This window comes from Ostrea edulis, chromosome 2, assembly GCF_947568905.1.
Source record: "Ostrea edulis chromosome 2, xbOstEdul1.1, whole genome shotgun sequence".
Taxonomy (NCBI): domain Eukaryota; kingdom Metazoa; phylum Mollusca; class Bivalvia; order Ostreida; family Ostreidae; genus Ostrea; species Ostrea edulis.
In genome coordinates, this window is record NC_079165.1 from 44271926 (window position 1) to 44287009 (window position 15084).

Below are 15084 nucleotides of genomic sequence, written 5' to 3' on the forward strand. Positions count from 1 at the left end.
TCCAAGACTAGCAAGACCCAACAAATATTTTTACAAATGTAATCATCTTCGCTAGCCAAGGGTGACGCTCCTCGTTTCTCCGTGGAGCGTCATCCTTGGCTAGCGAAGATGTTTTTGAATTCATAACCACGTGGTTCCCCCTTCCACCATAAAATGCTTACACATTTCTTCGTAAGTCTGAAAATTACGTTCTAAAAAGGCAAAAACTCTTTCTCATCCCTCATTTTGTGAATTTCGACAATCGGCCATTACCTCATCATACAGTTCATCCTGGAATGCATGCATCATGCGGTATTTGTAATGATGAGAACAAGAAAAACCATATATGTATTTTGCATTTATTTCTCACTAAATGAGCAAATATTTCTGTACTGTGAATGTGCGCACAAATTTTGTTACATGTTCATTACCACATTGAATCGACTGTTCACAAGAAAGTTTTGCCTCCACGATATTATTCTTACACTAATGGCATAACATGAATATTTTTGTAACAATGCAAATTACATTTCATACAGAAAATCATATGTTAGCATTGATAAACATTGACCCAACGTTATTTGATTTTATAGCAGGTTGGTCTCTGGGGAATTGTTCCTTGTCAATCCAATCTTGTTCATATCCGCTATAAGCGATCAATAGGATGCGTACAGGTTTTCGGGCAACGTATGGTATTTTTTAATAAACCGTCGTCTTATTGCCTTGGAATCCAAACGAAACAAAACAACATCTATATAGATATTTTAAAGCGATGCGTATAAAGAAAACAATGGCAAAATTTCCTTAACAGAATTTGCAGAAAAAAGGCATGGATTTTTGGTCAAATTACTTAAAATTCACATGTTAATCTCCTTACATAAGATCGATTTTTTTAAAACTTCGATGTGAACAGACGTTTTGAAGAATGTGAGTAAAATATCAACTAGAGATTATCTAGTTTAACGTTTCGTTTTTCTTTCATCTATACGATGATATTTTTTAGAAATGAGAGGAGCTAAAAATCAAATGAACGATTTTCTCAACTTATCATGCAAATGCAATTGTTGGCGAACCTATAATAGTATTAGTATATGCAAACACATTATCTTGACAATTTGTTAACAACCACGTGAGATATTTTTTAAACATATCATGTAACAAGTATTAATATTTTTTTAAAAATACCAAAAGCACCAAATAACGAAATATCTATACAATAACAGAATATCACAGTCATGTTTTATAAAGCATTGAGAGCACAGGTGCCCCAAACATCCAACAAATGTAGTTTGTAAACACAGTGTACAACAATGCAAATGTTTAAAGAGAGTAAATATAAAACTATAATTCATATATTAAAGTTTCACACTTCTGTATCGATTTCAGTATCATCTTTACAGAATATCACAGTCATATCTTATGAAACATTGAGAGCGCAGGTGCCCCATTCATCCAACAAACCTAGTTCTTAAACACGGTTTTCAGTTAGTAAAACAATGAAAATGATTTACCTAGAGAAAATGCAAAACTTTTAATTTTTACTCTTAGGTAGAGATTTCAATATTAGCATGTATTTACCAATTGATTGTCCAAAGCAAATCGAATCAATATCACAGGTCAAATGGCACTTGGGAATACAGAAAAAGGTCAACCAAATTCAGTCGCAATTAACACCTAGTTAGTGGAGAACTAAGCATTATTATCTGTGCTAACTCGTCAATATCAGAGGTTGTCTGTAGCATGTGCGCTCTGATTGCAGGTGTTCACACCAAAAATCGCACCTGTCGTCTGCGGCGCCCACCTCTCTACAGTTATACAGAACTGCGACGCTTCCCTGTGGAAATCTGTTTGCTGCGTACTTAAGCAGGGAATGGTTGCAATGCATGCATTTCTATTGCACTATCACACATCGTATGTGCAACAAGTTTACGGTGCAAGAATACGACCGCAAAATGTGAACCCTTGAATGACTTTGTCACTGGGTTCATACCAAGTGCTTAATCATAATGTTCGGTAGTGCGTTTCTACGCTTTCTCCATGTCCCCAAGTCGAACGTCTGTTGTTTTATGTTCTGGAGCCACAATTTGAAAAGGTTGGAATCTTCACTCTACAAAACGAGACATCGCTTATTAAGAAAATATTAAATAGTAAATCAAAGTTCTAAACACACACCAACATCATGCCATGTTTTCTTTAAATCATGATGATTTTGAAAATATCACTGTACCTTAAACAAACAGGATTCTTTATTGAGTTCCATGACTTCAAAAATGTCTTCCATATCTTTGTCTACATTTATGATACAGCGATTCAGTAGAAATGGTTCCTAAAAAAGGGAAATCAAATTGGTAATGATATGAAAACAATTGTGTGCTAACTGGAAGGACCTCTGCTGGTTTTGGATAAAAAGAAAATTTCAAGTACTTACTCGAAACGTTTGGAATTTTCCATTTTTCTCCTTGATCAAAACTATAGCAGCTTGAATCACTTGACTTCTCTTTGGAAACAACAAACATTCCTCTTCTGCGTGGAGAAGTTCTCCCTGAATTAATAAAGAATAGATCCTATAAATTTGCTGTTGTACTATCTTTGCATTCATAGTATAACTTCAAGTTCATTATATTTTCGTTATTTTGTGTAGTAAATTTAAGGAATATAAAATGTTTACTTGTTACTAATGTGGAAATTTTTTTTTTTTTTTTTTTTTTTTTGAAATTGTGAATTGTAATAAAATAAAAAGTTAACGTCACCTGATAGAGGGAAAAGGAGAAATGATTTCTACTAAATAATCGATGCGTTCTTTAATGTTAATTTTTCTAAAACAAATTTCATTTTGGAAATATTCAGAAAAAATGGCAGAGGTAAATTTTTAAAAAAAGAATGGAGAATAAGAATGGCATTAGTAGAATTAGGTAGAAGAAAATATACAGAAAGACATTAAAATCCAAAAATTTATGTTGAATTTTACCAAATCCTCCTCGTTTTCCTATCATACAACATAATTGTGATTTTCAAGTATTAAAATGTTCGTTGAAACATTGATTATTTCAACAAATAAGACCTCGTTACATAAATGCGTTTCAAAATTGCTACATACCTGTCCAAGTGTCAACAGCACTGCGTGAACAGAAGTAAACTTAATGTTGCGCAGGCGCTTTGATGCCCAGTTTTGATCATTTAATAATGGTGCCACTTGCATCTGACTTGTCAAAATATCGCACACATCCTGCTTGTGCCAACCCAATAACTCCATCGCAATCTAAAACAATTATTAAAATAAGTTATCTTTTTCTTTCAATCAGCAGCATTTTTCTCCTATATGTATATTACTATTATTATTATTATCGTCATTATCTTCATTAAATCCATCATCGTCATATTCATTAACTTACCCTTGTCACTTCTATTTTCTCTGTCACGGTGTATTTTTTATCCGCAGACTTTCTTTTTGCCAATCGAACTTGACTAGCCGTTCGTGTTCTCTGTGAAAGACATGAATACAATGTATTTTCAACTCCAGTAATGTATTCAACAATTTGCGGTAAAATAGAAATAATTTTCAAATGTACAGAAACTAATATATACCGAGTTGATCTGTTCCAGGATTTTCTCAATTTTGTTCTTTGCGTTCAGTATTGCATCTTTGTCATGGTGATTTGAAGACGTAGCTCTGTACAAGCGCTCCAACAATAACGGGTATCTGCAATAAAATGTCCATATAAATAGATAGATGACGAGGATATATTTTATATTTTTAAAGGTGGAAATTTCTTAAACTATACAGAGAATATTTCATAGTTGTTGGATATACACAAAAATGTCAGCTGATTCTCACTTCATTATTCTTTGCACTGGAACCATCAAGAACGATTTTAAATGCATTCTCCTCAGAATTGGATGTTCATCTTGGCACACTTGCAAAAATATTCTCAATATGTCTTTTTCTCTCTCTAGTTGCTCCAGTAGAATCGTCGCCTGGCTCTGAAATGTTATTATAATCCATTTTCAAATAAGTCGATGATATATATATATATATATATATATATATATATATATATATATATAAAATATAATATAATATAATATAATATCTGTGTGCCTAAAAGAAGGGGGTTAATTTTGAGAGATAGCTAATTTCTAATAAATCGTTTGATTGTTTGGCAGAGACGTCAAATGCAAAGATATATGAAATCCTTTTATATGCAATACACCCGTTTATAAATTCGATTTGAACTGCCACAGGTTAATTAATTAAGAGTTATTATGAATATCTTGGTTTTATCACCTTAGGGGTTTTTTTTTTGGGGGGGGGGTTGGTTTGGTTAACCATATTACAACCCTTAATACGTGACAAACCGCTTTCATATCCCCCTGATATAAAAAAGATCGCGTGGTGTCACATCTGTACGTGCAGTTTGATATATTGATACATTTTTTGTTTTTATCACTGACGCACTTGCATCACCCCGCATCCATATTAATAAATGAAATATCCTCACATATGTTCCATAATCTTTCTTGAAGTCCAGAATCAATTGTTTAGTTTGACAATGATTTAATGAAATTCGAAAAGCATACGGCTACACTGTTCACTACCTCTTATCATTATTGGACGATGACGTCAGCAATCACTATCAACGCCATCTGCGAAGGAGCGGAGTTCACGATTATCTCACTCTCGGATAAAATTTTACATTATCTAATTAAACTTTTGACCATGGACTATTGACATTATGTTCTGTCTGTAAAATGATTTGCTCTGTGATTTGAATTCTAGGCGTGAAGATGACAGCATCACTAAGCTCAAGGTCCAGATCGCATTACAATCTAATTAATGTCTAAAGTCGAGAATTATTGATCAATTTTCGTATAATACACGAACAGGCATGTGATAGGAAGTATTAAACAAGTAACGAGACGGTGATAATGCAACCATTACCTGATTCACACAGTAGTGTTCAAATGTGTAGATTAAGTTGGTCGATTTTAAAAACAAGTCGCCAATGACAACTGTGGTGAGAAGCTGAAAAGTAAAGCGCCAATAATTAATAACAGCAAGTCTCACATGTCACCATAAACAGTCCTTATAATTGTACTCTAACATCAATAGCCTATAGGTAGCGCTTTAGTTCACAATGCATGCAAGAAACTTTTGCATCTTCTCATTTCATAATGGGTTTCCAGTTCCAGTTCCTGTTTACAACCCTAAATCTCATAAAATCATAAATGTATTGTAAACAAATTTTGGCATTTCAATTAGTGAGTCTAGAAAAACGAAGCTTTGTGACATATCCCGATAAAATGAAGGAATGGCCCGTGTTACCTCGTCGCCTGCTACCAGTGCGGCCTCCACTGTCTGATGCAGACGATCAGTAAACTGCTTGTTGACCTCGATTAGGTCTTCCAGGTTTTGAAAAATATCTTCTAGCTGCTCAGACGTCAAAAGACCATTGTTTTTCATCGGTTTGTAAAACTCCTATTAAGACGAAAAACCTTACATGAAGTTACTTTGTCTAATTAATACGAGTAGACTATCAATTTAGCTGGTTTAAAATAAAATAACAGAGTACTAAAATCTTATCTCACTGATTCTCGAATATATATTCTATACAGTAAGCTGAAGGTGGTACACTTTTTCTATCAATGAAAGGTGAAGATAACGAATAGTGATCATTCTCATAACTCCTATAACGAATACGAAATAGAGTTGGCAAATACGGACCCCTGGATATACCCGAGTTGGGATCAAGTGCCTAGAAGGAGTAAGTATCCACTGTTGACCGTTCACACCTACCGTGAGCCCTATATGTTGATCAGGCAAACGGAGTAATCCGTAGTCAAAATCAGTGTGCCAAGAACGGCGTAACAATCGGTATGAAACACGTCAGACAGCATTTGACCGAATGATAGATTGTATAAGCAAAATAGATCGTTATAACGACCAAAGAATTTGCGAATTCCTGACTTTAGACGAGACTGTTGAAACCCCAGTAACATCAACTTGTTTGTCAGTAGCCTGTCTCGATTACATCATATACTCTAGATTAATGACAGGCATGTCATTTATGACAATATTTCTTCAAACTATATCGTTATTGTAAAACTTCTACTATTATTAAAATACAAATACTGCATATGTACTTTTATCATTATTACAAAATTATTTTTTATTGGACAATAAACCCTGCAATGAAATGACCCAGTATTTGATCAAGGAACCCTGTAAAGTACAATATTAACGGCTGTAATACATTTTCACATAGTAACAGCTAATATTAACTGCAAATATTACTATTACATTCTTGATCTCAAAACCACATCCCTTGAAATTTACAGGGCAAGTTGTTTTGACCGCAGACATGTCAGAGTCAAATTGTTTTACTGAACAACAGAAATGATCCATAACGTCGCTGTGTAGTGTGATTTTGCAGTTGAAATAACCATCTAACCACAAAAGTACTAACTAGAAAAACATTATAAGTACTAACTAGAAAAACGTTATAAGTACTAACTAGAAAAACATTATAAGGCCACTTGCTACAATTATTTCTCCAAAAATAATGAAAATTGATACTAAATTTATCTTTATACATGTATAGGTAAATTGAATAACTTTCACCGTATTTTTCAATTATGTCCAATACAGAGAGAAAGGGGCAATATATCACAATTTTTTAATATCATATATTGACACTTGTACTAATTAAAACAAGACCAAGCCAAAGTCTATATTAACCGATGCATCCAATTTTTCGTGTAGCAAGTGTCTTTAAAAGAAATATTTACAATTGGGCTCGAGGTGTATTTAATACACATACCTCTTTTAGGATTTTCAGGTCTCTACCATAATTGATCTCTGTGTCTCTTATCTCCAGAATGGTTTCTTTACGTTCTTTTTCGTGTTTTTCTTGGTTATATTCCGAGTCTCCAAAATTCTTCTCGTCTATGTCGGTACACGTTTGTCCCTAAAATAGTTAGCGCAAAGTAAGTATGAAATGCTTACACAAGGTATATATAATCAGTAAAAAGGCATATTTTATAAAATGCGCTAAAATACATTTCTATATTTAACAAATGAACGAAGATTAATAAGAAAAGAGCAGCCACTGTGCATATCATTTTTAAAACATAAATACAGTATCAAGTATGCAATGTAACAAAACGTACCATATCGTAAAGACTTAGCACCATATTTATATAAACACAAGGTCACAGATAGCACAAAAACTAATGAATGAAGAGTAGTATGTTCCTATAGTGTAACAGACATTGTTCTACAAAACCTCGTAGTCATGTCATATTATAGCAATAGACTGTAATCAATATGCAGCTTTCCAGCGATGCCATTGGTCGATGTTTGTCCAATCTGATATACCAGAATGATGATCTCTCAAAGGGTATTTGATGAAGAATTTTAAAGTTTACTTTCCAGTTATGGAAAGGATTTTACTTTCATCCGGTTTAAGTCATGTACATCACACTCAATAAACAAATATCAGCGATTTTTTCGCGCTTCGGTAGTGTTGTGTTAGAAGTTTGCTTTTCGGCTTTAATTTAAATGAGATTAAAGACAGCATCCCGCTTCCTCGTTCTTTATCCTAATACTTAACGGCAAAACGCGTGCTGAAAACGTTACTTTTCTCCTTTATTTTAGAGTTAATAACTTTTTATATTTGTCATGGCATTGCAAATACAGAGCCTTTAGTTTTGACTGCTACACCCAAAGATCAAATAAACTTATCAGTAATGAAAAGGTCTTTGAGAAATACAAGGTAAACAAGAAAACTTATGACGCAAGCGTCAAATTCGGCCGCAACTACTTGGTAACTATCAAAATCATGTAATGTGAAAAGATTAAGATAACGAATAGTGATCAATTTAAAAATGCCATAAAGTATACGAAATTAAGAGTAGGGCAAACACAGACCCCTGGAAATATCCGACGTGAGATCAGGTGCCTGGGAGTAAGCATACCCTGTTAACTATCAAAGCTATGTACAGCAAACCATTTAGAAACCTTCATGTTTTATATCAAAGTTTATTTTCTCCCTGCATTAGTCCTTCAATATATACGTTTAGTTGTTCATTCTGGAAGGCTGAGGGTATTGTTCACATTTCAGATAAAATCCCATTGCATTAGATAATATCCTATTGCATTTTTTAATGAATATTGTTTTTTAAAACGTATGAATATATGGGAAAAAATTAATAAAATACAAAGAGAAACTAAATACTACAAACTCTGATTACTTAATATAAAACCTTAAAGTTGAGTTCTCTTGCAGTGCGAAAATAAATAGTACGAGTTAACGGATTCCGTATACCGAAAATTATTGTTATTTATCAAAATCGTGATTAAATATCTGTAACTACTGTAATCTAATATAATAAAATAATCAAATAACAACGAGGGATTTATAAATAAGTTTATATTGTGGGCCCGCAATAAATCACGCACGTCTTTCTAAAACTATAACATATAACTGTCCCCCTCCTGTCGGCCGATAATAATAATAAGAGTCAAATTTCTATTTATAGTACGATCCGTTTTGTTAACATAATACTGTTGAAACAGTGATTGCATGCCTTGGGGTATACCCCTACCCTGGTTAATGATATTGATATACTTACCTCTGAACCCCCGAACAGACTAGTTTGACTAAAGATACTACTGGATGGACTTGGTGGGGCATCAGGGATACTGTCCGGTCCAATGACACCACTGTCCGTGCTGACGTCACTTATGTTACTCAGACGATGACTATTTTCATGGTAAGGCTTAGCTCCGAAAAGATTCTAAAAATCAAACAATACTAGTGTTATGGGTTTCAAGCGATCGCCTCTGGCATTTCTTTTACCCAAAGATTCTGAAATTCTCAGTGCACTGTCAAGTTTGTAGAAATTAAATAAATATCAGTAAGTACACATCGCCTTTGTCAGTAACATTTTGTACTCATATCTACACCACACAATGTAGCATGTAATGAATGTATTAGATTCTGTATTTTGTATACTCCTCCTAGGCACCTGATCCCACCTCTGGTGTGTCCAGGGGTCCGTGTTTGCCCAACTATCTATTTTGTATTGCTTATAGGAGTTATGAGATTGATCACTGTTCGTTATCTTCACCTTGCATTCTGTTCCGTCTTTATATGCTAGTATATTGCAATCAGAAGTGATAGTTCTAGTATAGGAGGGTATTAGATCTACACGACAGCTTTAAAGTAAATAATTGTAGTACCCTCTCCTCTTCAACATCCTCTAGTGACAAATAGTCTCTGTCATCCGAATCTTTTGATGAGATGAAGTTATTCCTCACTAAAAATAAAACATATGTTCAGATGTATGGCCTATTAATGTTTGACTTAAATGAAGACATTGGATTATGAATGGACTCTCTGCCAACCATTCGAACTACTCAAAGAAATCTTATTTTTTAAGTTCCTTCTCTGATCCGGAATCATTTCATCACAATATACACCGAGTCAAAATCTTCAGGGGGGGGGGGGGGATTAAATGCCGTTTCAAATTACAGTAGACAAAATTTGGTTTTTGGGACTAAACTGAAGAGCGTTCACAGCAAATAGGATGGGAAGGTCACAAGAATTGATCAGAATAATTATACATAATTTAGATGATCCATTTTGAGTGCAACTGAACGAAGACAAACTATTACATTGTTTCATCATAATTATGTAATATATGGTTCCTCCTACAAGTTGACCTTGTCATACTGGTTGTCTTTTTGACAGACTGCTGTGTGGTGCTTATGCAACTTGTTTATCCACAAATCTATAATTTCTGTGTCAAATATATCGGTTTTTGACGGCAAGTAAAACCGTGGATCACAGCTACCAGGGCATATCACGAAGTTAATCATACCAACTCCAGAGCACCAGAAATCACTTTCTTAGACAAACACGGACATTTCCGTGCTGAAAACATTTAGCTCACGAAATGGTGCTATCTGGCAAGGAATTCGCGATAGCAGAGGCGACTTTCAAAATGTATTATTTTCAGAAAAACAAATATCGAACAATTGCTCAACATCTGAATTTTGACTGATATGTTTCGTTGTATACATTGACCGAATAACGCCAGACGTAAACAATTTTTTTTTTAACGCTTGGTGGACGTAAAATTGAATCCCGTTCTGCGTTGACATACCATTGACACGAATTAATGCTGCAGTATATGCTGCTGTTAGTCTTGTAAACACTGGGGATTTTGCATGAGTGGCGGATCCAGGATTTTGAAATAGAGGTGGGGTATTTAAATTTCTCTTGACCAGTAAAACAACACACACACACACACATCCAAACAAAAAAACCCTGAAGAACAATTGCATTAATTTCCTTTAAAATTACTATACTGGGAACCGAAAGTCAAATTATTTCGGGATATTTGATACTGTTAGATTTAGGAAAGCTCACATCAATGGGGAGGGGGTAATCATACATGCTATACGCCTGCAGGAATGATCGGACTTCCATGCGTCTACGTGTATAGTTTGCTATGATAACTAGTTCTTCCAAACACATCTATTAACTCAAATGCATTATTCTAAAACCCAACAAGGTTAATGTGATATAATTGCACAATTAACGGATCGTTTGGATCCCACGCCAATACATCCTACAGGTATAATTTGACATCACCTGTCTGTTACATGCACTGTTTTCCGAGACACGTGGCATACCGCGTGCGTCTTTGAAATTTACTTACTGAAATGTTCTTTGTAGAGGAATTCTCACAAATTAGTAGATATACACCGCATGTGCAAATATTTTCATCAGTCTTGAAATATGGAGTCCATGAAATTCAAAATTATGGGAGACCATATTTCGGTGGATATATCGACATAGTAAAGTATAACTTCTTACCCTCTTTTGAAAAAAATATATGAAAGTTATGATATCTTACTCCAGTAGAACAATAACAATGCACAAAAAGACTCCTTTCTGTTTATTTTACGTCCCTTTTATTTCACTTATATTGAGACGTACCTGCTATAGGTGAGGTACCAAAAATTTATATCTATGTTACCTTCGTTTTTAAGGTAATATCTGTAAGACCCGTGACTCTCACTTTTAAATATCGGATGTTTGGCGAAAGAGCAATTTGACGCGGCCATGACATAAGCAGGTCTTGAACTCACGACCACCACTGAACTACTGCGACTGGTGAAATAGATTCTCAAAAATGTGAGAACGAAACAACCAGAATTTGAAAATAAACACTCATAACAACTTTCATGCTCTTTAATATCTTCAACTAGGGCAAACATATATTGTCAGGCCATTTTTACACACTGACTTTGACTACGGATTACTCTGTTTACCCGATCAAGAGATTGGGCTCACTGCGGATATTACCGGTCGACCGGAGATGCTTACTCCTCGTAGGCACGTGATCCCACGTCTGGAATGTCCAGGGGTCCGTGTTTGCCCAACTCTTGATTTTGATTTAGTATTCCTTATGGGAATATGTACTAGCAACCAACAATACTTATCGTCACGACTTGAATTTGATAGGGGGAAAATACGTTGCGGAATGACTTACTTAAGTTTTGGGACAGCTTGGTATCTATTAACTTAATTGAGGAATGACTTACCTAAGTTTTGGGACAGTTTGGCATCTATCAACTTAGTTGAACCGTTAAAGGGGTCGCTTTTATAAGGACGGGGTTTCCGTTCTCGCCTTTTTCTTTGAGAATCTGTGGTGACGTCAGAAGTTGATCGAGACACAAAGAGCTGTAGAAGTGTAAGAAACAAACTATCAGAAAGCGACTTTGCTAAGAGATATGAGATGACTATGTCGTAAATAAATTCGACGAGAAATATTAACATGAATATGAAAACGAAAACGATGTATTGTAATTGAACCATCAAATTTTGACGCTGGTCAGTAATCTGAACAGTTCTTGAACAATTTTTAATTCCTAAAATTTAGAACGAAAGTTCTAAATTAAATTTTTATGCCCCCCACCCCCTTCAAAGAAGAGGGGCATGTTGGTTTGCACCTGTCGGTCGGTCGGTAGACCACATGTTGTCCGCTCAATATCTTAAGAACCATTCACTTGATCGTAATGATATTTCATATGTGGATTGGTTATAAGTCGAAAATGACCCCTATTATTTTTCTGGTCAAATGACAATCTACTCTAGACATAGGAAGACACTGTCCGCTCAATATCCTTAGAACTCTTTGCTTGACATACATCAAACTTGGTACACTGGTACATCTTCAGACGAAAATGACCCCTATTGATTTTGAGGTCACGTGGTAAAAGGTCAAGGGTCAAACTGGACATGGGAACATACTGTCAGCTTAATATCTTGAGAACCTTTTGCTTGACAGACATCAAATTTGGTACACTAGTACATCTTCAGGAGAAGATGACCGCTATTGATTTTGAAATCACATGGTCAAAGATCAATGGCGGCTAAACTGGACATAGTGATATATTATCTCCTATATTTCAAGAATTATTTCCTTGATTGACACCAAACCTAGTACACTGGTGCAGCATAAGGAGTAGATGACCCCTATTGATTTTAGGTCACTTTGTCAATCCACTCCTTACATTGGAAGATATTGTCTGTTCAATATTCCTAATTGGTGATACTACTATCAATCAAATCATGCATGTGTATAACCCTATTCAATTTTGCACCAGGGGGGCATATATGTTTTACAAACATCTCTTATTTTAGACACCTTCCTTCTATATCGCGTAAAGAGAAATTCGCTGCATGATAACTTACCTTTGAATCTGATTGAAATGAGTTGGTTCTCTCTATGGCTGTGCATATTTTCTCTTGTTCAATTGTGGACATGTCGATCTCCGAACCAGGATTAGAGCTATCCGTAGATGGAAAACTGAATGAGGCTATTTCGCTCGGACTATTTGGAAACGAAAACGTTCCAGGGGAGAAAGGACTAAAATTGTTGAAATTGAACACTTCACAACTTTGGGACCTATTCAGTGGTATGTGTATCGAAGGAGGCTTCTCCGCTTTCTTCACATGAATCCGTGTCACTGTGTCGACGGATTGGACTGAACAAAGTTTCGGCCATGTTCTGACTGTTGAAAGACCTGTGTTAATCCCGTCTGTTTTCGGTTTTCTTTGCTTGCTTAGGAGTTTGCGTTTTCGTGTTGCTCGGAGAATAATTCGACCATTACCACTTTCAGTCTCCCCATGTTGCAAATCTCTGTTTGGAGCCTTGTTACCATAAGGACTAGATCCTGTTTTTGAATTCAGTACATTAGCATCTTTTAGAGAGAGATCTTCATAACAGTTATGATGCTTTTTTCTAACACAGCAGTCACAATGATTTGCGGTCTGACAATCATTTGGAGAATCTTTAAGATGTTCATCATCGTCTTCGGTGTCTGTAGTATGTGCTGCTAAGTCCATATCCGTTGAAAATATGTTTAAAGTAGCATACACAGTATTTCCATCCGTAGAAAGTTCGAGAGGATCAACATCTTCGGTGTTGGACTTTGGACAATCTAACTTGAAATCTTTTCCTTTCGTTTTCAAACTTTTGGAACGCCTCGGTGAGCAAATGGAAACCTCAGGTGATCTTGTGCAAAATGATTCACTACCTTTCAACCTTTCTTTTCTAGAAGTTGATTGTGTTAAATGGGTATCATCAATTCTTTGGTTTTCTTCAGACTTCCCATGGGAGTCAGACACATCACAGTTCTGTTGACTAGACTTGTTACTAATTACTGACAAATTTTCTAAATTTGGCAATTTTCTGTGGAATCTTTCATGTGATGTTGGTTGTTGAAGAGTTTTTGAGAATGTCTCCACCTCTGTTTCTTTTTTCAAAGCATCCTCGACAACAATTCCTTTTTGCGTAGTGCTTTCTTTCGCGACTGGTTCCTTCGGCAATTTTCGAGAGGAAGTCACAGTGGTTGCACACTTGTTTAGATTGGTTATAAAAGAATGGGGAATGTTTTCCTTGTTTCGTAACACATCCTTTACATATTCTTGTCCCTTTTTTAATTTTTCTTTTCTTGATTTTTTGAATTCTTCAAAACTTGGCATAAAGAACTTTGACCTTCTTGATTTTGACCGAGCATTTGCTGTTTCCTCATCTATTTTCAACGCTTGTTGAAGCTCATTAAAATGAGGATCATTAGTTCCGGTAAGTGACTGTGACCTTTTCGTTCTTATTGTTGCTGGATTTTGGGAGGGCAAGGAGCATACGCTGACTGAATCTTTTCCAGTTACCTCGTTCTGTTTACCGTCTGTTTTCAGTTTCAACGACCTGTTCATTTTATCAGTAGACTGAAGTTCCTCCTCGAGGTCAATTTTGGAAAGATCAAGGTTGGAAAACGCTTTCTTTAAAGTCCCTCTGCTACGTCCTTGTCTATGAGCCATCTTTTCTAATAAATTACCGTGTCTGCTGAGGTATTTCTTGAAAAGTTCATTGTTTAACATTAGCTCGACACGAGGAGACACTGTTAATTTGGTGAGGTCGCCTTTGGTACGTGAAGAAACGGGTTCATTTTCATTGTCTTGCACAGGTCGATGTAGTCCTGCCGGCGGTTTGCCAAAAATTCGAGGAGGATCCCGGATATCTTGATTCGATTCACTCACTTCACACATTGTCGAGTTCTGCTCTAGGTGACCTTGAGACGTTTGTGAACTGACCATAACGAGGCTACGGTGGGTATCATTCCAAGCTTGGCAACATTTTAAAGGTTATATCCTGTGAGATATTTCCTGAAACACAAAAAATATACATGTACTTTTACCCCATATTGATGATAATTGATTTCCTTTTACCTTTACATATTAGCAATCACCACATAAATATCTACTATACAAGTGCTTGCACGTCTGAACAATGATATTAATGTCAGAAAGAATGAATCTAGAAATTATGAGTTTAAAATATATGGGATCTCACGACGCCTAAATGTGTTCGCAATACAATATTCATAAATGAAACACCGGGGATATACGGTAAATGAAAAGTCGAGATTATTCTTTGGACGTCGATTGCAGTAAAATAGAGGAAACCAATAACATCATACCATTTTAAATTCTTATTTCTGATTCCGTAAATGATGATGTTGGTCGCAGA

General features: G+C 35.4%; 1 protein-coding gene across 3 annotated transcripts in view; it reads right to left on the reverse strand.

Moving 5' to 3' along the window:
- Nucleotides 1-324: 324 nt before the first annotated feature.
- Nucleotides 325-15084, reverse strand: part of LOC125679613 (uncharacterized) — a 29886-nt gene continuing 15126 nt past the window's right edge. For all 3 annotated transcript variants that reach the window (XM_048918958.2, XM_048918960.2, XM_048918959.2), the window contains exons 2-15: nucleotides 12747-14720; nucleotides 11594-11732; nucleotides 9221-9297; nucleotides 8611-8775; nucleotides 6798-6944; nucleotides 5303-5455; nucleotides 4919-5002; nucleotides 3815-3960; nucleotides 3565-3679; nucleotides 3372-3461; nucleotides 3077-3238; nucleotides 2408-2521; nucleotides 2207-2305; nucleotides 325-2086 (exon numbers count right to left, since the gene is read on the reverse strand). In XM_048918958.2, coding sequence (XP_048774915.1) covers nucleotides 1964-2086; nucleotides 2207-2305; nucleotides 2408-2521; nucleotides 3077-3238; nucleotides 3372-3461; nucleotides 3565-3679; nucleotides 3815-3960; nucleotides 4919-5002; nucleotides 5303-5455; nucleotides 6798-6944; nucleotides 8611-8775; nucleotides 9221-9297; nucleotides 11594-11732; nucleotides 12747-14651 — 3519 coding nt within the window. In that variant the 5' untranslated portion in view covers nucleotides 14652-14720 and the 3' untranslated portion in view covers nucleotides 325-1963. The remainder of the gene's footprint in view (nucleotides 2087-2206; nucleotides 2306-2407; nucleotides 2522-3076; nucleotides 3239-3371; nucleotides 3462-3564; nucleotides 3680-3814; nucleotides 3961-4918; nucleotides 5003-5302; nucleotides 5456-6797; nucleotides 6945-8610; nucleotides 8776-9220; nucleotides 9298-11593; nucleotides 11733-12746; nucleotides 14721-15084) is intronic.